A 24,020-nucleotide genomic window follows, 5' to 3' on the forward strand; every position below is an offset into this window, starting at 1 on the left:
GTCGCGTCGAGCTGCGTCGAATGCCCCCACGCGCGCGCCTAATTTGGCCTCAATCGGCCGATTGATGCTCCACTGCGCGAGCTCAAGGTCGTGCTGACGTCATCATGACGTCAGCATGACGCAATAAATCATTTTCTAATTCTGTTTAATTCCAGTAATTGTTTATTAATTCAGAAAATGATGAATTTATATATCAAATTGATCAGAAAAATATTTCCTATTCGTTTATACATGTTTCATCCATGATTGAACCCATTAAATGTGGAGCTTAGTAGAAAACCCTAATACAACCCTCTCATATGGCGGTGTCCGATGCCGACACCCCTTTAATTTGACGATGCACCTAGGGTTTCTCAATTCCGTTAATATGACATGTCATTCATATTGTATGCGCATTGCATTATGCCATGTGGTGAATGTTTGTTTCCCTTTCCGGTATTTGGTTCTTCGCGATAGGATCTGAGCCGGAATCCGACATCAACGCCACCGAAGAACAGTACTCATCCGCTGAGGGACAAGGCAAGCCCTAACCTGGTTCATCTATGATTTCGAAATGCTTTTATCTGAGGTTCCTGCATATCGCATACGATTCAACTGTCTTTTATTGATAGATAGAGTTACCCTATCTGTTGCATGTCCGACCTTTGTAGCCTCGATACCACGATCCACTTGCTCCTAGCATAACTAGGTTTGGCATGTGTGCGTCGCGAGAGCCTTTATCTCTTTATGCTTAGCCATGCTTAGTTTGTTACGCTTCTACTCCGGTCTTCGGATCCGGAGCCATACAATGAAATGAAACTAGCATGACGAGGTTGACGTGGTAAGTATAGAGATGTTGTTAAACATGATTAAAGGCTCAGACGAGAGGCCACATTGGGATGTGGTGGGTTGTTTCGTTTCTGCCGACCCTAGGAACCGAGTTCTCGCCTCTTGAACCAAGACCGAGCGTACAACCACACGAGGCCCTATTATGGTACCCTCTCGACTCACTAACTTGCCTAGTAGATTCCATGAGTCACATAGTTTGCGCGTTACCTGGTCATATGCATTGCATTTTGCTTGGGGGTTAAAGGTAGATAACGGGCAGGTAAGCGTGGTCGTGGTGGGCTGGGGGTTGCGGCCTGCGGGGAAAACCACCTCGGCTCACATCGTTAAGGACCGACTTCGGGACTTGACCCGTTACGGCGGAATAATCCTTAGCGCGTGACTCATGGTCTCGACGACAGCAAGGTAACGGTCGTGGTCAACCACCCTCTGCCGGCTTTCCAAGGAAGAGAGCTTATACGTTGGCACTAAGAGTCGGTTGGCGCGTGTGGGTAAAGTTGTGCACCCCTGCGGGGTTATGAATCTTTTCGAAAAGCCGTGTCCACGGTTACGGACGACTTGGGAATGGATTCTGTGATCATAGACAACTTTAACCTGATCGTAAAACTTGGCAAACAATGTGTGTTTACGGACACCTTCTTCGGGTGTTGAGGGGGTGATCCGAGGATAGTGGTTCGAGATGATGATGTTTGGTGGATACAACATGATGATTAATAGAGATAGAGATATCGCTCTCTTATCCCCTTTCAAAGGTTCTGAGTAGTCGAACTTCTCTTCTCTCTCATCTTACGAAGGAAAATTGGCTTTACGCAAAAGAAGATCTACAGAAAGCCCGCATACCCGCTTTGCTAAAAGGTTGTACTAAGTCTTGCTGAGTCCACCGTACTCAGCTTTGCATGCTTTTGTTTCGGATGAAGTCGCTACAGCCGAAGGTGGTTTCTACGTTAACATCGATGGTTAGTTTGGAGTTCCCGAGCGGCAGCCTGCGACTTATGGGCTGGGACGTCGCTTTATGTTATGGCTTCTTAAGCCCTTTGCTATCTTGTTATTTAGAATAACATAATTTGCTTTCGTTGCTTGTTGAATGTTGGGTCAGTGACCTCTGCGTGTAATAATTTGGATCTTACTCTGTTAAGAGTTGTAATATATCCTTTTGAGTCGTAGAGTCACGGTTGTGTTACCAATTCCCTCACTGTAGTCTTCCGAGCTCGAGGTTAGGCTTATGTCAGACGAAGATCTGGTATTAGTCTAACCCTGATTCCGGGGGTGCCACAAAATGCTACATGTAGTAATTCTACAATGTCTTGAATAATTTGATACTTGGCAATTGTTGTGCTCATGTTTAAGCTCTTGCATCATATACTTTGCACCTATTAATGAAGAAACACCTAGAGCTTGCTAAATTTGGTTTGCATATTTGGTCTCTCTAAAGTCTAGATAATTTCTAGTATTGAGTTTTGAACAACAAGGAAGACGGTGTAGAGTCTTATAATGTTTACAATATGTCTTTTATGTGAGTTTTTTTGCACCGGTTCATCCTTGTGTTTGTTTCAAATAACCTTGCTAGCCTAAACCTTGTATCGAGAGGGAATACTTCTCATGCATCCAAAATCCTTGAGCCTACCACTATGCCATTTGTGTCCACCATACCTACCTACTACATGGTATTTCTCCGCCATTCCAAAGTAAATTGCTTGAGTGCTACCTTTAAAATTTCCATTCTTTACCTTTACAATATATAGCTCATGGGACAAATAGCTTAAAAACTATTGTTGAATTGAATATGTACTTATGCACTTTATCTCTTATTAAGTTGCTTGTTGTGCGATAACCATGTTCACGGGGACGCCATCAACTATTCTTTGTTGAATATCATGTGAGTTGCTATGCATGTCCGTCTTGTACGAAGTAAGAGAGATCTACCACCTTAATGGTTGGAGCATGCATATTGTTAGAGAAGAACATTGGGCCGCTAACTAAAGCCATGAATCATGGTGGAAGTTTCGAGTTTTGGACATATATCCTCAATCTCATATGAGAATACTAATTGTTGCTACATGCTTATGCATTAAAGAGGAGTCCATTATCTGTTGTCCATGTTGTCCCGGTATGGATGTCTAAGTTGAGAATAATCAAAAGCGAGAAATCCAAAATGCGAGCTTTCTCCTTAGACCTTTGTACGGGCGGCATGGAGGTACCCCTTTGTGACACTTGGTTAAAACATGTGTATTGCGATGATCCGGTAGTCCAAGCTAATTAGGACAAGGTGCGGGCACTATTAGTATACTATGCATGAGGCTTGCAACTTGTAAGATATAATTTACATAATACATGTGCTTTATTACTACCGTTGACAAACTGTTTCTTGTTTTCAAAATAAAAGCTCTAGCACAAATATAGCAATCGATGCTTTCCTCTTTGAAGGACCTTTCTTTTACTTTTATGTTGAGTCAGTTCACCTATCTCTCTCCACCTCAAGAAGCAAACACTTGTGTGAAGCTGTGTATTGATTCCTACATACTTGCATATTGCACTTGTTATATTACTCTATGTTGACAATTATCCGTGAGATATACATGTTACAAGTTGAAAGCAACCGCTGAAACTTAATCTTCTTTTGTGTTGCTTCAATACCTTTACTTTGATTTATTGCTTTATGAGTTAACTCTTATGCAAGACTTATTGATGCTTGTCTTTAAGTGCTATTCATGAAAAGTCTTTGCTTTATGATTCAGTTGTTTACTCATGTCATTACCATTGTTTTGATCGCTGCATTCATTACATATGTTTACAATAGTATGATCAAGGTTATGATGGCATGTCACTCCAGAAATTATCTTTGTTATCGTTTACATGCTCGGGACGAGCAGAACTAAGCTTAGGGATGCTGATACGTCTCCGACGTATCGATAATTTCTTATGTTCCATGCCACATTATTGATGATATCTACATGTTTTATACACATTATATGTCGTATTTATGCATTTTCCAGGCACTAACCTATTAACGAGATGCCGAAGAGCCGATTCTTTGTTTTCTGCTGTTTTTGGTTTCAGAAATCCTACAAAGGAAATATTCTCGGAATTGGACGAAATCAACGCCCGGGGTCCTATTTTTGCACGAAGCTTCCGAGAAGACCGAGGGGAAAGGAAGTGGGGCCACGAGGCGCCGCCACAACAGGGCGGCGCGGCCCGGACCCCGGCCGCGCGGCCCCGGCGTGTGGGGCCCTCGTGTGGCCCCCGCGTTGCCCTTCCGCCTACTTAAAGCCTTCGTCGCGAAACCCCCGATGCCGAGAGCCACGATACGGAAAACCTTACTGAGACGCCGCCGCCGCCAATCCCATCTCGGGGGATTCTGGAGATTACCTCCGGCACCCTGCCGGAGAGGGGATTCATCTCCCGGAGGACTCTTCACCGCCATGGTCGCCTCCGGAGTGATGAGTGAGTAGTTCACCCCTGGACTATGGGTCCATAGCATTAGCTAGATGGTTGTCTTCTCCTCATGTGCTTCATTGTCGGATCTTGTGAGCTGCCTAACATGATCAAGATCATCTATCCGTAATTCTATATGTTGTGTTTGTCGGGATCCGATGGATAGAGAATACTATGTTATGTTGATTATCAATCTATTACCTATGTGTTGTTTATGATCTTGCATGCTCTCCGTTATTAGTAGAGGCTCGGCCAAGCTTTTGCTCTTAACTCCAAGAGGGAGTATTTATGCTCGATAGTGGGTTCATGTCTCCGTGAATGCGGGGAGTGACGAAACCTCTAAGGTTATGGATGTCTTGTTGCCACTAGGGATAAAACATTGATGCTATGTCCGAGGATGTAGTTATTGATTACATTACGCACCATACTTAATGCAATTGTCTGTTGTTTTGCAACTTAATACTTGGAAGGGGTTCGGATGATAACTCGAAGGTGGACTTTTTAGGCATAGATGCATGCTTGGATAGCGGTCTATGTACTTTGTCGTAATGCCCAATTAAATCTCACAATATTCATCATGTCATGTATGTGCATTGTTATGCCCTCTCTATTTGTCAATTGCCCGACTGTAATTTGTTCACCCAACATGCTATCTTATGGGAGAGACACCTCTAGTGAGCTGTGGACCCCGGTCCATTCTTTTATCTTGAAATACAAATCTGCTTGCAATATTTGTTCTTTCTTCGTTCTCTCGCAAACAATCATCATCCACACTATACATCTAATCCTTTGTTACAGCAAGCCGGTGAGATTGACAACCTCATCTGTTTCGTTGGGGCAAAGTACTTTGGTTGTGTTGTGCGGGTTCCACGTTGGCGCCGGAATCTGCGGTGTTGCGCCGCACTACATCCCGCCGCCATCAACCTTCAACGTGCTTCTTGGCTCCTCCTGGTTCGATAAACCTTGGTTTCTTTCTGAGGGAAAACTTGCTGCTGTGCGCATGATACCTTCCTCTTGGGTTCCCAACGAACGTGTGAGTTACACGCCATCAGAGTATATATTGAACATACAAAAAAGGACAACACATCAAGTTTTCTATTATTACCCCAAGCAGGACGTGTCGGTGGATGACCCTCGATAGGTCAAGAGCATGGCTAGACACCTAAGTCGTATGCCCAATTACCGGCTTATGCAGGTAAGCCAGATGAGCTTGCTTATCGTTTAATATAAGGTTGACCAGATTAAAGGTCATCCGGGTTGAGTAATCCGGAATAGTGGCATAGGCATGCCGAAATGGAGTAACCGGCATGCGTTAAGCCAGAAGGATCAAGATATGCCAGATCATAGAAGGAGGACCAAAGGATGAAGATCCGATTTACTTTGAGCAGAACTGGAATGGGGGTCCGGCACAGGTCCAACGGTCATGTGCCTATCCCCAGGTCCAAGATTCGATCGTGCCACTATAAACATAGAGGAGATATGGAGAATCTCTTCATGACGAAAGCTAGCGCTGCATTTCAAGAGAAGAGCATGCAGATGACGAAGGGTGTACAGTAGTCATAGCAACCATGGCCAGCGCCACGGTGCCAGAAGGCCAGATTAGGGAGTACCTCACAAGACATGATCAAAGCTACAAGCCAAAGGACATACGTAGGAAAAGATCCTCAAGATACGGTTTGCCCATGCTAGGGTTTCACCTTGTAACCTCCCTCCCCACTATATAAGGGCGGTATGATTCCCTTGCACGGGACGATTCCATCAGTCACCATCTCTCATTCTCCCTCTAGGGATAGCACTTGTTCTTCTACCTCTAGCCAAATAGATCGAGGAGCGGAATTCTAGCTCTCATATTGTGCTCTATACACCACAGAACGGCTGGAGTAGGGGTTTTACCTCCTCACGAGGGCCCCGAACCTGGGTAAACCTCGTGTCTAAGTGTGTGTGTTCTTCATCTCCCCCTCCTCCGGATCCTTCGGAGCACATCGGTCTCAACTTAAGTCTACCTATGGCATCCCTCGGTTCACCACGACGGTAATACGAGTACAAGTTATAATAAACTTTTATATTTTTACAATCATTTTTATCAACCAAAAAACCTTAAGAGCATATATCTTATTTCTTAGTTGTAATAATTAACAAAAAAGTTGGTAAATATTATTACATAATATCATTTATCGTACAGTTCCAGTGTCTGTTATCGCGGCATAAACTTGCATAAATTTAAAATATTATTCCAGCAAAATTTAAGTTTGGTTCTTCTATTTCGAGACATTTTAAAAAAAATCAATCTTTATATCGACTTTCCCTAGGCGTGAGACATATGACAAAAGATAAAAAAAAATGCATGTACATGAATTATGTTGCATGTATATCCATGTTTGTGCTCGTCTATATCGTAATAACCTAAAATATCTTTTGTGGGTATCTCTAAAGAAAATATGATCATAGCACTTTGATAAAACTTTCTAGTGTATATGATTAGGTATGAGAAAATATTGTTGTGGGAATAAATAATCCTACCGGGAGCCTTACGCAATCCTATGTGGAAATCAAGCGGAAAGTTGACAAAGTCAAGAAAAGTTAAAGAAAGTCCAACTACAAGTGATAGTTCACAACTCAAAAGGAGGAGGAAACTATAAAATATAAGGCAAAACATGAAGGTCCAAGCAAAGAAGCCCATTAGATGGATACAATACGCCCTTTTTTTTTAATCTACCTTAGATCTATGGACTACCTTTAGAGCAAGTACAATAGAGTCCAGTCAGCTGACTATAAGACATTAAATAATATATTTTAGATGAGTTGGAGGAAAGAGAAGAGGAGAGAGGAGGGAGGTGGGCTACTATGCAATAGCCAGCTCTTGCACGTGCTCCTAGGCACTTTGTGAGAGTGAAAGGTGGGCCATATGTTAGTAAAGTGCTTCATTCTTATAGCCAACTATTATACATGTTAGCTATAAGATAACTACAAATGATATGACATCTTGTTATAGCCAGCAGTTGGCTATACTATTGGAATTGCTCTTATTACCCTTCCCACCTAGTATCTCAAATGTCTCCCCGTTCACTTGCGAGGATCCCTAAGCCATGAGATCTTACGGCGTTGCAAAGTGTTGGTCTCCACTTTATTTTGGGCTTCCATTGCTGGTGCCCGCATAGCTGCTAACACCAACTTCCTCTCTGTTGGAAACCTGGGTGTTGGTTAAGTAAAAAAAAAAAGTTAACAAAATATGTAGGTCTAGTACTCCCTCCGTCCCGGTTTACAGGATCTACGCATACTTCCAGATCTTAAATTTGGCAATGATAATATAACATATACATTACAAAATATATATAATTAGAAAGCTCAGATATTCTGCATTCTAATGATATAATTTTTGTGTTGTAATTGCAGCCCGTTGGGAACAACTTTCAGAAGAGAATCCTATGATCCATAACTGCGACTTGCTACTGACGAGCTGTGGAGTTCAGTTGGTAGAGAGCACCAGTGCCTTGAAGGGCAACCGGAGTTGCCAGTCTCCAAGTTATTCAGATGTTTGCAAATTGAGTATGAGGTCTACTGTATCTGTATGTATGTGATGTGAGTTCTTCTACTCCTAGCTTGTGAACAGGGAACGGCTTCGAGTCTCGCCTAGCTTGCGAAAGATGGTGCGTATTTCTTCAGTATTTTTGCAGGGATTTTAAATGTACTACTATTTGGTAGCGAGAAGACCAGAAGAAGATCCGCTGCGGCATTTCGCGGAATCCGACGAGCTTTTCGTCGGGTCCTGCACCCCCGTTGAAAAACTCTAGCGAAAGGATGTGCCTCGAACCCCGCACCTCCTCCTCAATTAACAATCATGATGTTCCGTGACAAAAAAAAAATCTCCCTGCCTGGCTAATGCGGCGCACTGCACGACGCCCTACGGACGACAGTCATAGCCTGCCCAGGGACAGTGCCCACTGCCGCACTGCCTAGTGGTGAAAAATTCAGATCTGAAGAACACCTTTTACAGTACAGCGCTCAAACATTCAGATCTGAACGAGCACAACAAAGGCAGATCGATGCAGGAAAAATGAACGACTGCAAACTGAATAGAAGCACACACGAGCTCTGAAGTAGAATTCTACCGAGATAGTTCAAGTGAAGAACATGGTTCTAACATGTAACATTACCATTATACCATACTGAGTCTGTGTTTGTTACCGCTTCTGCTTCCGCTGTGCGTTTCAGAATCGGTCGGTGAAACAAACAGGTAAATTTTAGGCAGCGCTGCGTAGAATCGGGCCAGAAAATACACTGCCGAGCGAAGCGCAGCCGAAGCTGGTCGTGAGGTGCTTTCCGCCGCTTCTCACTCGCTCGCTCGCTCCCGAATCGTCCCCGTTCTCACCTCGCTCGCTGTGCGCCATGGGAAGCTAGGGTTAGCCGCCGGCCGCCGCCCCCATCCCCGCCGCCCCCGTCCTCGGCCGTGGCCGTCCCCGTCCCCGTCGCCCCCGTCCTCGGCCGTGGCCGTCCCCGTCCCCGTCCCCGTCCCCGCCGCCCCCGTCCTCGGCCGTGGCCGTCCCCGTCCCCGTCGCCCCCGTCCTCGGCCGTCCCCGTCCCCGCCGCCCCCGTCCCCCGCCGCCTCCATCCCCGCCGCCCCCGTCCCCGCCGCCGCCCTGCTGTAGCAACCTACTCCAGCTCGCACCGCCAGCGTCGTCCCCGTCGGCAGCTTGGCGTGGGGTCTCCACAGCAGAATTGCCAAACACCAAATTTCTACCCACTTCAGATTCCCCACTGCCGATTCCCCACTGCCGATTCTCCACAGCGGAAGCTGTAACAAACACAGCCTGAGCAGTATACCGATCACCAGTTCACCGCTTCTACTAACACTACTAGTGTTATTATCCCGACGCTAACAGTACCACGAGACAGCAAGAACCAAGAACAAACAGCAACAATGCCATGCGCCAAGCACTGGCTCAACCAGCGGGCGTCTCTAGCGGCGGTGAGGGCAGAAGGTGACGACGTAGGAGGTGCCGGAGCTGCAGGTGAGGATGGAGGTCGGGTCGTCGTACGCGTAGGAGTATGCCTTCGGGCAGGCCCGCTTGAACAGCCTCGAGTAGTTCGTCGGCTTGCACTGCTGCGGCCCGCCGAACTGCCCCGTGCAGCAGTACTCGGCGTTCCCGTAGGCCGCGCACGCGCTGCGGCACCCCACCACCTTGTTCCCGCCGCGCACCGCCAGGCCGGCGGGGCAGACGCTGTTGAGGTCGCTGACGCAGCCGGCGGCGCGGCAGTTGGCGCCGGAGCCGTGGTACGGCGCCATGGCGATGGCCACGTTGTAGCCGTCCACCAGGCTCACGTCGTAGAAGTCGAGCGCCGCGGGGGTCGCGGCGAGAGTGATCTCCGCCAGCGTGGCCGGCGGGGTGCCCCCCGCCCCGTTGCAGTAGAGCGCGCCGCCGCAGTCGCCCGTCGCGCACTTGCCGCGCCCGGCGGCGTCGAAGCGGCAGCCCTGCCGCCCCCACACGCGGCCCGACCACCCCGTGGGGAGCCGGATCGAGGTGGCACGGTTCGGGGCTAGCTGGAACCCGCCGCGGGCCAGGATCTCCTTCCCGGCGCCCGGCTGGATGCCTGGCCACACCGTCTCGCCGCACTTGTTGTACAGCGCCAGCGTCGCCGCCGACGCGCCGCCCGCGAGGAGGAGAAGCGACACCAGGAGGCTGGTGGCCACGAGGGCCGCCGCCGTCGCCATTCCCAGTGCTTCTCTTGGCTGCTTGCTCGTAAACTCTCGAGCTACACTACGAGTGAGAGTGGGTGACAGAGTGAGGCTTGGAGTGATTTTGTGGGGTTCGGGCGTGTTGTATTTAATGAAGGGTACCGAGGGTGAAAATGTTGGTTCGTTGGGTCGGCAAGCTGTAAAGTTTGAGATCAACCTAACCATCATCAAAAGACCTTTTTCCCATGTGAGGCTGAACAGTAGTCAGGGTAAAAGCCCTATCTACTGCTTGTAACAATTCAGGTGAAAATCCACTCCGACCTCCGAAGAACGCTAGAAGGAAATTTCACGTGACAAACTTTCACGGTTCCACTCTCCGCTGAAATTTAAGTCTAAAACAAATGAGCTAATTACACCTATAGTCCTACAACTTGTACATCATGTGAAGGTTTAGTCCTACTACTTGCAGAACGTGAAAATGTAGTCCTACAACTTGTCTACTATGTGAAGATTTGGTCCTCAGTTAATCAGAAGGTGACATGTGGCGTTATAGATTTTGCAAAAAGATCCTTCATATTTTTTTATTTGCGCAAGTGAGCTCTGTGGCCATCTTAATGCGGGCCCCACCTGTCAGTTCCGCTGAAATAATAAAAATTACTGCGCTCGGCTGGGCTGGGTTTCGATCCTGTGACCTGTTGCTACACCGAAATAGTGTTTACCGCTAAGCCAAGCATCATATGTGGTCTACGTTCTGCACGTATTATTGTTATCAATAATTAGGATGATTTTTTCACCACCCTTAGAACACATGAAGCTACCCAATTTTAGCAGCACGCACATTTTTTTGGGAAAATTGTATAGCATGTAATTTAAAAAGATTAATGGATGAATGTTGTCGTTTTATCTTTGATTGTATATATATAAGATGGATGCATGTTTTCATTATTCTTGAGAGCTTTTAACCATCTATGCTAGCCAATTTAAGAATATAAAAAATAAACTATTCCGTTAAATGATTCTTGGGTCGTCTGTGAAATACAAATGCATGGCCCTTTGTTCTAAACTAGTTTAGTGTATACAACTTTCGCAACTAAGCATTTGTTTTTAGAAACTTCATAGTGCCGATTTGTTATTGCAAACGCCATAAAGAGATGTATTTTTCCCTAGCTTCGGAGATGTCCATGAAGAATTAAGTAATGTACACCCCCATTTAGCTAGATCTAGAACATGTTTGTAAAACTTTATAGTGCACGATTCGTTATTGCAAGCCTAGATTTCATGAATAGATATATTTTCTCTAGCCTCAGAGTATTTTTTTATAAGTTCCCTTATTATTGGGATGATGGAGAAATAACTATTTTTAAGTCGACGCTAAGGACGGTTTTTTGGAAAAGAATTATATTTGTACGTAAAATACATGAGAATATGTCACTTGTGAACTTTACTAGACACATTGATAACTACCTGGTATAAATTATTTTTAAATTAACCGAGAAATCATCACCGTCTTTGATATATTGTTACTACAACTCGTGAAGTAAGTAAAATATAGGAGAAACATGGACATGTAAAATTTGTGAAAACATTAGTATTATGTTTCATTTGATAAATATACATTAGATTACAAATACAATTCAACATATATATACTATGTTATATGATAGAGTGTTTTGTCTTTAAATATTATAATACAGAGTAAATTGAGTTTTAATATACATGTGGTAAATAATAGTTTTCTAAAGGTTGTGTTTTTCTATTGTTTTATACTACTTACTACTTTGTATAAAAACATGTCTTCTCCATTCAAGCGGCCTGTAATTTTTGTGTAGAAATTAGACCACCTGTCATATGCGAAAATTTATCTTATGAAAAGTATTATTTCTAAAACTGAATTTTATCTTTTTTACAAAAGTCATATTTTATGAAATAACTTTGTGAACGCATAGCACCCGAAGATGTACGTGCAAAAAATTTATTTCAATTTTTTTGAAATTCAAAATATGTGTAAGTATCATCCTGGCGAGAAATAGCAAAAAAGACACTAAACAAATGTATAAAGCTATAACATAGAACATCAAGAAATGTATGGTTAGGAGGCAGTTCGTCTGTATCTTGCGAGTACGAAACCTCGTCCCAGCAAATAAAATTTTATTTGTTTCCTCTTACTTTTCTATCTAGCTATCTTAGATAAAATAAGCTAACGTCCTCATGTATATCACAACGAGCTTCATGATCTAGTGGCTACTGTGGTTTTACTGGGAACACGAGATCGCGAGTTCGAACCTCTGTAGGCGCGCATTTGATTTTATTTTTTCGGATACGCATTGACAGGTGGGTCCCACATGTAAGAAGACGTCAAGGGTCCAATGTGCCAGCTAAAAATATTAGGGGTGCTTCTGCAAAAACTGTTATGCCACATGTCAGATTTTGATTGATTGAGGACCAAATCTTCACATGATTTTCAAGTTGTAGGACCATAACTTCACACTTTGCAAGTAGTAGGACTAAACCTTCACATGATGGACAAGTTGTAGGACTATAGGTGTAATTAGCTCAAAACAAATCTTAAACTAAGTCGGGCTTTCAACTCCTAATCCTGAAAATTGGCATTCTAAATCTCTATCAATTGGAGTAGACTTGTTCTAGTATTTTTTTTTCCCTTAAATGTGATACCGTACCTTGAGAGTCCTCCATGGCTGTTCGGGCCGATTAGATGGCCTCTCCGCCAGATTAGTGGGCCGGAGCTGGCCTAGGAAAGGTGCCGATCGCGGTCAACATAGTTGTAGCAATAGGTTTTCTTCTTGTCGTTGTCGTCCCGTAATGGCATTTTTGGAGTTGTACCTCGAAATCTAGGCGGCAAGATATAGGGGTTAGGGTTCTTATTTTTGATGTTGTGGCTTCTGTGGGTGGGGCATGGCGTCGAAGAGGAGCCACCTGTCTCTGCAAATAAAGTAGGAGCCATGGATCTTCTTCTGCTACTGAGGTGATGCGACGAAGAGCACCCCTGACCGAAAGAGAGAGGGAGGGGCAATGCTTCTTGCGACGCACAACGGAGCTTCTACTGGACGACAGTGGTGGCGAGGAGTTGAGATGAAGCTGTGTGCTCTCCTCGGCGGCGTGGAGATTTTGGTACTTCCCTCTAGCTATGGGTTCGGTGAATTCTTGGTGGCTCTTCCTCCTCCTCGTGGTCGTGAGCAGTCCATCGATTTAGAGCTCCGGGGAATATCGGTGAGTGTGCGGTGATTATCAAGCCGGAAGCTGCGTTTCTTCGTCGGTGAGGACGGTGACGGCATCTTTCTGTCGTAGCTATCCTTGGTCAAAGTGGCCACTCCGAAGTCGGGTGCTATGTCCACTCGTGCATCTTCTTCCTCCAGGCCTTGATGCCGATGCAGAGGATGTATGTTGATCTCGATGTGGGGGCTCACACTTCCGTTGCCCCAAGTGGTGCCGTTCCCGGTGGCGGCGACGACGGTGCCGGGATCTGAATGTACAATTTTAAAGTTTGTTTTGGACTTTTTTTCCATTTCGCGTTGGGGTGGTTCACCGTAGCACGGAGATGGAACGACAATCCGAGCAGCCGTAGTTCGCGTGATGACAAGGCAGGTTTCGACTTGTTGGAATAAATGCCTAGACTACACCATGAGCGTGCGTGAGTTTCTTGTTTATGAGCGTTGAATGCTAGCGATTGTCGTGGCCGAACTAGAGTACACGCGCGATGCGGCGCGCATGTGCGATGTGTGGCCTCAACCCGTGATCTGCCCAGGCCGGCCACGACAAACTCCTACGCAGACGATGGGAAAATAAATTATTGCACGCACGCAGATGTGGATCGACGGCTCGACGCAGGCGTGCATGCGTGGTGTGAAGTCAACTGAACCGGGACCGTGGTCTCGACTCCCCGACAGAAACAAATACTGCGTCGAGACGTACCCGTTTTTTACTCAAGTTGGAAATCGGATCGGCGGAGCCGTGTTCTCTTTGTATTATTTCCGTCTCCGTTGCAGGTAGACTACTCACTCTATCTATATTTTGGACAAGAGTACTAAACTGCTTAATGGGCAGGGTCCCATGTTCGTGATTATTTGTGCAACAAAGACATCAATAGTGCGTGTTTTGTGTTATTTTCTCAGTCCTTTTCAATTATATCCATGTGCATTTTGTAATTTTCAAAGCCCATCCCACTGTAAACGTAATTGACCAAAAATACCCTGGTCGGTCGTTGACTGAAATGGCAGGAAGTTATTTCGGCAACTAAATTGGTGGAAAATGCCACGTGGCATGTGTGTTGGGAGGCTCACTTGGCCCAAAGTCAGTTTCCTCCACACCAGCTCGCGGAAGGTGACTTGCCGCCAACTGGATTAGCGGGAAGAGACACGAGTCACGTTTTCCACTATTTCCTCCATAGGAATACAAGACGTTTTAGGTTCCTAAAACGGTGTGGTATGACATCTTATAGTTATATGTGTAGAGGGAGAAATTTCGAAAATCAGTTTCAGAGGTTTTCTTTACATTGTTGATGTGAAGTGCTCCGGGCCGACTAGCTGAGCAGGTGAGCGAGCCCATGTGAGTACGGTGTGTGACGAACGGTCGCGAAAATGGGCAGATGGACCGCTGTCGACGCGCAGAGATTCCCTTGGCCTTGGTCTTGGTCTTGGGCAGCAGCGTGGCTGTCGTTTGCAGCCATGCAGGTATGCCTGTCCCGACGTGCATTGGTCAGAAAATAGTTTTGGGGCAGAGGGAGAGAGAGAGCACGCGAGGCGTGCCGTGTCCGTACGTGTCGGTGTGCAGCGGCCGAGCGCAAGGCCGGTGCCGCGTTCCAGCATGGCATTGGGTAAAACCCAATAAAAGTACAGGTATGGAACAAAATATTACTCATGAATTTGTAAATGGAAAAATATCATACCCATCGGATAGGGCGGGTACGGGTATGGGATCGTAGAACCCATACCCACGGACCCATGTACCCATCAAAATTTGATAAGTAGGCCGCTATAATATTTTGAAGTACTTAATTTTTCTCTAATCACGCCTTCACGTTGCTAGGCTGAACCTCAAGCTTTCCGGTCTCACAATTGCTGGTAGGCTAGTGAGGATTAGTCCCCTATTTAGGATCGCTTCACCTCAGGTCATATTTTTTTATCAATTTGATGTGTTCTAAGAACGGGTATTTTCCCCCGCGGGTACCCATTTATCCTGCCGGGTGACGGGTATGGGAAAAATTTGTACCCGTTGATGGGTATGGGTACGGGTGACGGGTAAGAATGAAGGTGATGGGTACAGGTATAAGATAGCTCTACCCGTACCCATACCCTGCGGGTGCCATCCCTAGCCGCGTTCGCTGCCCGGGGCAGCCATGGGCCATCTTTTTTTTTGAGTTACATATTTCAGGAAAATTATGCCATTAAATACGTACTCTAGCGGGGCTGCGGCGGCCATCTTTGATGACTGCTACCATCTTTCTTCTGATTTCTCGAGAGTGTTGTTTGAACATTCTTTTCGGGAAGCTAATGCAGTAGCTCATGAGTTGGCTAGGATAGCTAGAGGATCGGACACTTAAGTTTGGATTGATCAAGCTCCAAATTTTCTTTTACCTCTGTTGCGATCTGATGTAATCCTTATAACTGATAAATAAAGTTGGTCATACGTTTTAAAAAAAATACGTACTTGAATAAAGAATAAAGTTTTGAATGGTAGGAGCTCCATTCGTAAATATATCATACTTTGACGGTTCTATTTGAGCATTCAAAACGTTTTATATCTAGGAAGGAGGGAAGCATTATTATCTTTTAGTTTAGCTGTAATTCTCTAAGCACGAATAATAGTAGAGTCGATTGCTGGCTCTGATATATTATCATGTCACCTGCTTTCTAAAATAGTGAGCTACAAAAAAATATAACTTTAGTGATACATAGTCCATCATCCACTCTCACAAAGTGGCTAGCAGCAAGTGCTAGAGCTGGCTACCCACCTACCTTCTTTCTCGTTTTTCTCTCTCCTATAACTCAGCTAAAATATAATTTTTAATTTTTTAGAGTCAGCTGACTAGAATTTATTGTGTATGCTTTCATCGGCCTAGAACTCAGTCCGATTGCATCGTGATTCGTGATAGCTAGTTGCAAGACAAGTTGCGACCCATTTTTTTTCTAGTTGTGGATGTAAGTGAGATTTGACTATTTACACATGAGTTGGAACCAAGAAAAGGCCTTGACCGATGGATTGGAACGTGATTTGCAACCGAGATTCCATGACGTCACGTGACCGGCAGTTAGCTTGGTTCTCAATTGACCAAAAGTTAGTCACACCATAATTTTCTGTTATAACAAGTAACATGTGTATAACCGGCCAAATAGCGGTTAAATTTAGAACACGAGGACGCCGCGTGCAGTGAGACGGAGCAGCACGACCGAGTGAGGGAGTACGCACCCTCGAACCGAAGTTTATTTGGTTGCTACAAATAATTTGATGCATTTCGGTAATGTAACTACGTGATACTGTTTCGTCAGATGCAAGACGAGATCCACGTTTTGCACCTTGTTTTGTTGTCTGTTTTGGTGGCATGAGTGCGTTTCCGATGGAAAGTTTGGACGTTTGGATGTGTGCATACTCACGGTCGGTGAAGGCAATGCTCCATGCATGATAGTTAGGCTTTTAGTTTGTGGCAATCTTGCTTCACTCGATTTTTTCCTAGTACTCCAGATAATTCTCTTATTCTTGATTATTAGGAACGAAAAGACTTTTGCCTTTTTGAGAAGATAGCATGCCGATTTGCTCTCTACTGACAACCAACACCAGTGACCTCAAATAAGTGAAAGAAAACACCAGTTGGGTCGTGTAGACTTACAAACAAAGATTATTGTATCATGTGAACTTACAGAAACTGAAAACAGTACTTCCTCCGATTCATATTAATTGACTCTAATATGGATGTATCTAGACACATTTTAGTTCTAGATACATCCATATTGAAGTCAATTAATATGGATCGGAGGGAGTACCTTTTTTGCGTCTATGTGCGGCCAGGTAAAAAAGAAAATGTTGTGTAATAGCAAGGCTTCATAATTTCATATCTTACCTGGTCGCCTAACGGTAGTTCAAAACGGCTCAGTGTGTCCTGAATCACAATTACAATGGTTTAAATATGTAAAGCTTTGGGTTACAGTAGAGTCAGAGGACTTGCGAATCAAAGCCGCGACCTTGCTGCGACGAGAGGTTTGGAGAGGGTTTTTTATTTTTATTTTAGAAAAGGAGGTTTGAATAGGTGAAGAAGAAGGCGACCGTATGATGGCACAAGCAGGAGAAGGCTGTCTAAGTACCCACACACAACAACCGGCCGAAACCGTCTTGACTTTCCCCTCCACCCCTCTCTCTCCGCCCCCGTCCTCTGCTCTCAGATCTCGCCAGACCGGGCCGAACCCAACCCTTCTCCGGCGGCTCAGCCGGCCGGAGGCGGGGAGGGGAACGCGCCGGAGTAGCTGGTAGGTGTAGATGTAGGTTTTGTGGCGAGATGCCGGCGTTTTGGAGTAGAGCACCATCTTTTCTGAGCAAGATCTGGTGCGTTTGGAGGTGGTGGCGGCGCGGCGAGGTGCTCCGGTGGTCGGAGACGGCGGCGCTGGTTTCCTCCCCGCGAATCTCCATCAATAAGCTCATGTTCTGCTTCTTTTTTCTGGATTTTGCCTTTGGCCTTTCCATCCCTCTCTCACTGGCCGGCCGTGGTGGTGAGGAGTGGAGAGGGAGGATTTGGATCAGGTGGCAACCAGAGAGGAGCAGGGGCCTCGCTCATCTGGTGTTTTCGTGCAACATCGGAGAGCAGCCGAGAAGCGAGGAGATCAAGCCCCTCAGGTGGGGGGTGGATTTCGTTTGCTCCTCTTGCCAAGGCCCTCGGCAATAAGCACGGTTGGATGCAAAGCAGCATCCTTGACGTCCTCAACATCAACCTGGCCGGCCGTGGCGGCGAGGAGGAAGATGAAGACGGCGTTGGTGATGTTGTCTTCTGCGGTCCTTATCAGAGGTGGGAAGCAATTTTCTTGAGCAGATCCAAGGCCACTCTATGGCCTATCCAATTGCCGGCGACGGATTCCGGCGAATCAACCTCCGTTGTGAGGTCCTTACTGAGGTTTGCAGTCGCATACTACGGCTGCATAGAGGCAAGTGGTTTCGTCCCCGCCTCTTCGCATGACGGCGACGTAGCAGACCTCTGGCTCGACGGCGGGGAAAGAGAAGGGCCTGAATGCATTTCTTCATCTCTCAGTGAGGTCTTTTCTGCAAATGCTAGGGACCTATATGTGCATTTAGATCTTATGGGGTCCTTTGTAATCTTCTGTACCTCCTCCGTTTCGATTTAATGAGAAGCTTCCTCGCCCTTCGGAGCACCCTTATTCAAAAAAAAAGAGAAGGCTGTCTGAATCTGAGACCTTACTTCATTCTAGCCCAACAGGCCTGCAAGACACTACTCTTCATGAACTTTTTTTTTTGAGAAATCATGAACTGTCCACGGGCCTGAAGCAAGGTGCGGTAACAGGCTTCCGCGGGATCATGATGAGGTATTAAAAGACAGAATGAAAATATGACATTTCAGTTCTAATCTTATGGAAAATTTGACGGCTCCTCCATAGTTGCAAGAAAAAATACATACGGAAGGTTGATTTCCTGTTCCTGTAATTTTGTAGAAAATCACTACCTACATGAAGAAGGCGGATCCATCGCATCGCTCGCCGTTCCCATTCCTTGGAATTGAACTCGACGTCGATCGGCTTAGACACCACGCGGATTCGGCATGATTCCTCATCGCAACGGCGCCGACGAAAATAGCGTCAACACCGGTGGCGCCCTGTCACTGCCAATTGGCTACTAATGTGCTATCATTACCAGTTTGTTTACCTCAGGAGAAGGCAGAGGAGACGAAACTAAAAGGCATTGGTACCGCAAAGACGCAAATGGGGTTTCCTTTAGGTGTATTTACTTCCAACATTATACTTATGTTTATGAAAATTCATATCACATTTTTAAAACAGTAGAATGGTTTTTTTTAAACAGTACTACGAATTTAAAACCATATATGCAGCACATCGAGAGTTAACTCAAAAGACCATGAACCCAAAGTAGAGCAAAGAAATAGTGCACTAACAGGTGAAAGAAAACACACTACGATATTATTTTTCCAAATTTCATATACCATATATATTTACCAAACTCCTGTGCCATACATGCATACATTCCTACATTGTGTATGATATTTTAAGGTTTATGTATGCTTCTTCACTAGAGAGAGAATTTACCCTTTTTTCGTATTCACCTGACAGCTCTGGCCTTTGGAGTTCAGAGCAGAGAATCTTCCAAATGAGTACGGAACTTTTCTCTTGCCAGTTCCAACTGTATTCATACCGTATCCAAGTTAGCAAAAAGGTACTCCCGTTCTTTCCCAAGCCAGGGGATACAAATAGATTGCGCGGAAGATTCTTGGCAGCGGGTCAGTCAAATCAAGGTAAAGTAGAATCCTAACACAGCGTATCCTGTCCCGGCAAAAATACATCAGCTGTTCAACTAAAAAGCCTGCACCAACCTGCTGAATGGAAAAAAAGGCTGCCCCAATTCTGCCTTTTCAAGGACCAGCCATATTCGGTCCAAGTCAATGCTTCAGCATACTATATCCTAGTTTACCATTTCTGGGGCTAGTCAGCACAGGGAGAATTTTTCCAACAAGCTACAAGTCAATGTTTCTTTTCCAATTGCAGTTTCATACTACAGAACTCATCCATACCTCTATGACCCAAGTAGTACGATATTGACATGGCCGATCATCTGAATCTGGAGGAGAACCTACACAAGTAGCAAATCATGATAACCCCAAAAGGAACTGGGTGTATCCAGCTTACATATCCACATGACCACATGTGTAGTTCGAACAAAGAGGTAGGACTCCTCAAGCTCACAATAGGCAAGTGAAGCAAGCATGAGAGGAAGGAGAATTGTGCATGTATTCTTGCATCTGTGTAGGATGATAGTCAAGGACAAGGATGAGCAGACACGCCTGTGACTCCTCAGACTGTGACATCTAAAACCATATACACTAGACAAACATGTCTACATTCCTATCCCAATTATTCAACGGAACTTGCTTCAAGCATGCAACATGCAATCCAATGAAGCAATGGATCGCAGTCGAATGCTTGGAAGAAACAGCAAAATGCTAAAGACTTGCTATAACATGAGTAGCCTGAATGAAGTAACACTGCAAAGCAATTCAACATTCCAGTTAGAATTAGAGCTTTCAAATAATAGCACCTAGCAAACTTGTAGTTGTAATGCATACATACCGTTGATAATTTGGGTTCCTATGACCATGCTGTATATTTTCCGCTTTGCTCATATGCACATGCTTGGAGAAGAAAACAGTAGCAACTTCATCATGTATTACAAGCGACTGAAATGCATACTACTCCTTGCTTGGGCATTCAGATAATGTTACATCTTAACACTTGCAATGATTTAGATTACACAACTCAGTGGTACAGACAGATTTGAAACGATGATGAATCAGTTGCAATCAGCAACATCACGTGTATACATATGTTTCCTCTTCATTTGATGGGGTTACCAACAAGAGCAGATTACTCATCAGAAAGAATACCACAGAGAAAGATAAGGAAAAGCTCAGATTTCCTCGCTCGCAGCAGCTTACATGACTGAATTATTCACATATCGAATCAAAGTGGTAAGAAAATAAGAAGAAGAAAAACAAAAAAACAAAAAAGAGGGAGGCAAGAATTATCCGTTTCTAGCGAGAGGGGGAGAGAGAAATCCACCACCAGATGATCTGAAGAAGGGGCAAGAGCAGAGCAGCGCGGAGCGGGTCGTGGCAGCGCTGATCTGATCTGCGACCTCTTTTGTTCTCCCAATCCTTGCTATTCTCGTGAAGAAGCCGGGCGTAGCTAGAGGCGTAGCAGCGTGTCGTAGCGGCAGCTCATCTGTTCGGCCTCTGCGGCGGCCGCGGCGTCCTGCGGGGGCGGCATGTTCAGATCGAAGGGCAGCGGGGAGCGGGATGCCGCGGCGGTGTCGTCGTCGTCCTCGGCGCCGGCGCAGAGGACGGAGGAGGAGGAGCCGCAGTAGCTGCGGCAGTCCTGGTCCTCCTCATCGGTGGTGGCGGTGGCGGCGCTGCGGGGCGCCAGGGCGGGGGCCCGCGGGCCGCCGCCGCTCCAGGACTCGACGGTGCTGCTGTGGCTGGAGGTGGCGGGCGTGGGCGCGGCCGCCGCGGCCGGGGGCCGCGGCGGCGGGGCTGCGGAGGAGGAGGGGAAGTTGGTGCGGGCGGTGGGCCCGCGGAGGGATCGCGCGGCGGCGTCGTAGGCGCGGGCGGCGTCCTCGGCGGAGTCGAAGGTGCCGAGCCAGATCGGCGTCTTCTTGGCGGGGTCCCGGATCTCGGCGGCGTAGCGGCCGGAGGGGCGCTTGCGGACGCCGCGGTAGCGGATCTCCGGGGACGGCGAGGGGTGCGGGTGCGGGTGGGGGTGGGGCGGCCTGGCCTTGCGCATCGCGGCCGGCGCGCTCCCCTCCTCGTCGTCTGGGCTGGCTGGCCTAGGGTTTGGTTAGTGGCGTGTGTTTCTTCCCCCTGTCCCTGTGGTTTTTTGGTTTTGCTTTGGTTTCTCCTCCCCCTGCTCTGCTTCCCCTACCCGCCGCGTTGCGCACGCTTGGGTGCTGGTGGTGGCCGCTCGGGGCTCTGCTCCACCACAATTTCTCCTCTCCTCTCCTCTCCTCTCCTCTATATTAAATATTAGAATTTCCCTTTTCCGTGGATTTTGGGTCGGCAGCCGTGCCTGCTCCTGGTTCTTCCGTTTGGGCGCGTCGCATCACATTGCGGTTCTCGGCTGCACAGCCAGGCGGGCGGATGGCTGGATACCAACCAACTCGCCCTATTCGGGTGATGGCGATGGTAAACCGGGATGGCACAATTCGGCGGCGATATTGTATCGGCTCGCTACCATGTATTGACTCAAGAGATGTACAGGACGAATGAAGAAGCGGTTAATTTTGGTGAACTTTCTTTGTATATCTCATCAACATGTACATCGGTTTTCTTATCAAGCACAACACTGAACTTTGGTGCGCTGGCTGAGGTATCACTCCCCTTCTAACCATCTAACAACATGTTGGTTTGACATTTTAGTATTCCATAAAACCGCAATGGTATCTCTTAGGGGTGGAATATTCTCAAGTAGAAGGCGATGTTTCTGTCGATAGCACAGTGTCAATGGTGATTTCGTCAATCTCAAGAAACCTGCCCGATCAATTACTTGAAGCTAATCTCTCAGAAATGCTCATAGGGGTAGGATATGCGTGTGTGTGTTCATAGGGGCGAGTTTATGTATATATTTTTGAGCACCTTACTGTGTTCTGCAAAAAAAAATAGTCGAGCATAACAGTGTAGGGAGGGAGATAAACTAATCACTCGCCATCATCAGGCTCAACGCGGCCTGTACCAAATAGTTGACCCCACCCCATCCCCTTGTATGGTGATGCCTTAGCCGTATACTTTTAAAGAAGATCTCTTGAATTATAGTTTTCTATGTTTGATGACAATATATGCGATACACTTGCGTTGATATAGTGCAGAAAATATATGCGGCTGAATTTGTGTTGACAAACAAGAGAAAAGGAAGCAAGAAAACTTTCAAAGGCCGGATATTCCAGAGCCGGATATTTGCAAAATATTCGGCCCTCGAAAAATGGCTAAGGACTTTCCGGACGAGCTCTCGGTACCCCCTGGAATCAGGTCGGATATTTATGGCCGGCCCCAATAATCCGGGGGCGGATAATTCGCCCCTTACTTAGGCTGGATAATCCGCCCCCAAAATTCCAGCAACGACTCGAATTTGGGAGGGGTATAAATACCCCCTTCCTCCTCCACCTCAAGCGGCTCAATCCTGCTCAAATCCATCCACCATTAGAGCCACTTCAACAAACACAAGATTTACTAGATCTTCTCCTCCGACCATCCAAAGCTCTCGATCTTTGGAGAATCGAGGGAGAAGACCCCGATCTACATCTTCACCGAAGCGATTTACATTTTCCTCTCATTTGATTGATGGACCCTTTGCTAGTGTTCCATTTGGAAACCCTAGTTGCTTGTGGTTGATTGGTTCTTGTTATTATTGTTGTATTGTTACAGATATTTGGAGCCTCCAATTCGGTTGTGGATGTGCGCCCCAAAAACCTTGTAAAGACCCGCTTTCCGCCTCGAGGAAATCCCTTAGTGGAAGTGGGCTAGGCCTTTGTGGCGTTGCTCACAGAAGACCTGAGTGAGGCCTTTGTGGCGTTGGTCTAACCTTTGTGGCGACCACACTCCTCCAAACGTAGACGTACTTCCCCTCAAAAGGAAGGAACTACGGAAATCATCTTTGTGTCTCCGTGTGCTCCACGCTCGGTTACCTCTACCCTTATTAGCTCTATTATATCTAGTCTAGCAATATCTTGCTTAGTTGTATATGTTGTCATATAGGTAAATTCACATAGTTGCATATCTAGAGAATTTACCTTTGTGTCAAGCCTAAATTTAAAATGAACTAAAAATTTGGTAGCACCTAATCACCCCCCTCTAGGTGCGTCATACGATCCTTTCAATTGGTATCAGCGCCTCGGCTCTTATTTCGGGCTTAACCGCCTAAGAGTATGCCGGATGATGGGCCTGCGGAAGGGGTCACAAAGCCGGCCTCAATGGATGTTGAAGGAGATATGCCCTAGAGGCAATAATAAAGTGGTTATTATTTATATCTTTATGTTTATGATAAATGTTTATATATCATGCTATAATTGTATTAACCGAAACATTAGTACATGTGTGATATGTAGACAAACAAGAAGTCCCTAGTATGCCTCTTAACTAGCTTGTTGATTAATGGATGGTTAGTTTCATAATCATGAACATTGGATGTTATTAATAACAAGGTTATATCATTGTATGAATGATGTAATGGACACACCCAATTAAGCGTAGCATAAGATCTCGTCATTAAGTTATTTGCTATAAGCTTTCGATACATAGTTACCTAGTCCTTATGACCATGAGATCATGTAAATCACTTATACCGGAAATGTACTTTGA

General features: G+C 46.0%; 2 protein-coding genes across 2 annotated transcripts; both read right to left on the reverse strand.

Annotated features, from left to right (window-relative positions):
* Nucleotides 1-9,214: 9,214 nt before the first annotated feature.
* Nucleotides 9,215-9,973, reverse strand: LOC124684718 (thaumatin-like protein). The gene has a single exon (XM_047218979.1). It carries the CDS (start codon nt 9,965-9,967, stop codon nt 9,215-9,217), a length of 753 nt encoding a protein of 250 aa, XP_047074935.1. The 5' UTR covers nt 9,968-9,973.
* Nucleotides 9,974-20,442: 10,469 nt separating this feature from the next.
* LOC124684719 (ethylene-responsive transcription factor 3-like) lies at nt 20,443-21,453 on the reverse strand. The gene has a single exon (XM_047218980.1). The coding sequence runs from the start codon at nt 21,451-21,453 to the stop codon at nt 20,860-20,862; it is 594 nt and encodes a 197-aa protein (XP_047074936.1). The 3' UTR covers nt 20,443-20,859.
* Between the last annotated feature and the right edge of the window lie 2,567 nt (nt 21,454-24,020).

Source organism: Lolium rigidum, chromosome 1 (assembly GCF_022539505.1).
Source record: "Lolium rigidum isolate FL_2022 chromosome 1, APGP_CSIRO_Lrig_0.1, whole genome shotgun sequence".
In the NCBI taxonomy this organism is placed as follows: domain Eukaryota; kingdom Viridiplantae; phylum Streptophyta; class Magnoliopsida; order Poales; family Poaceae; genus Lolium; species Lolium rigidum.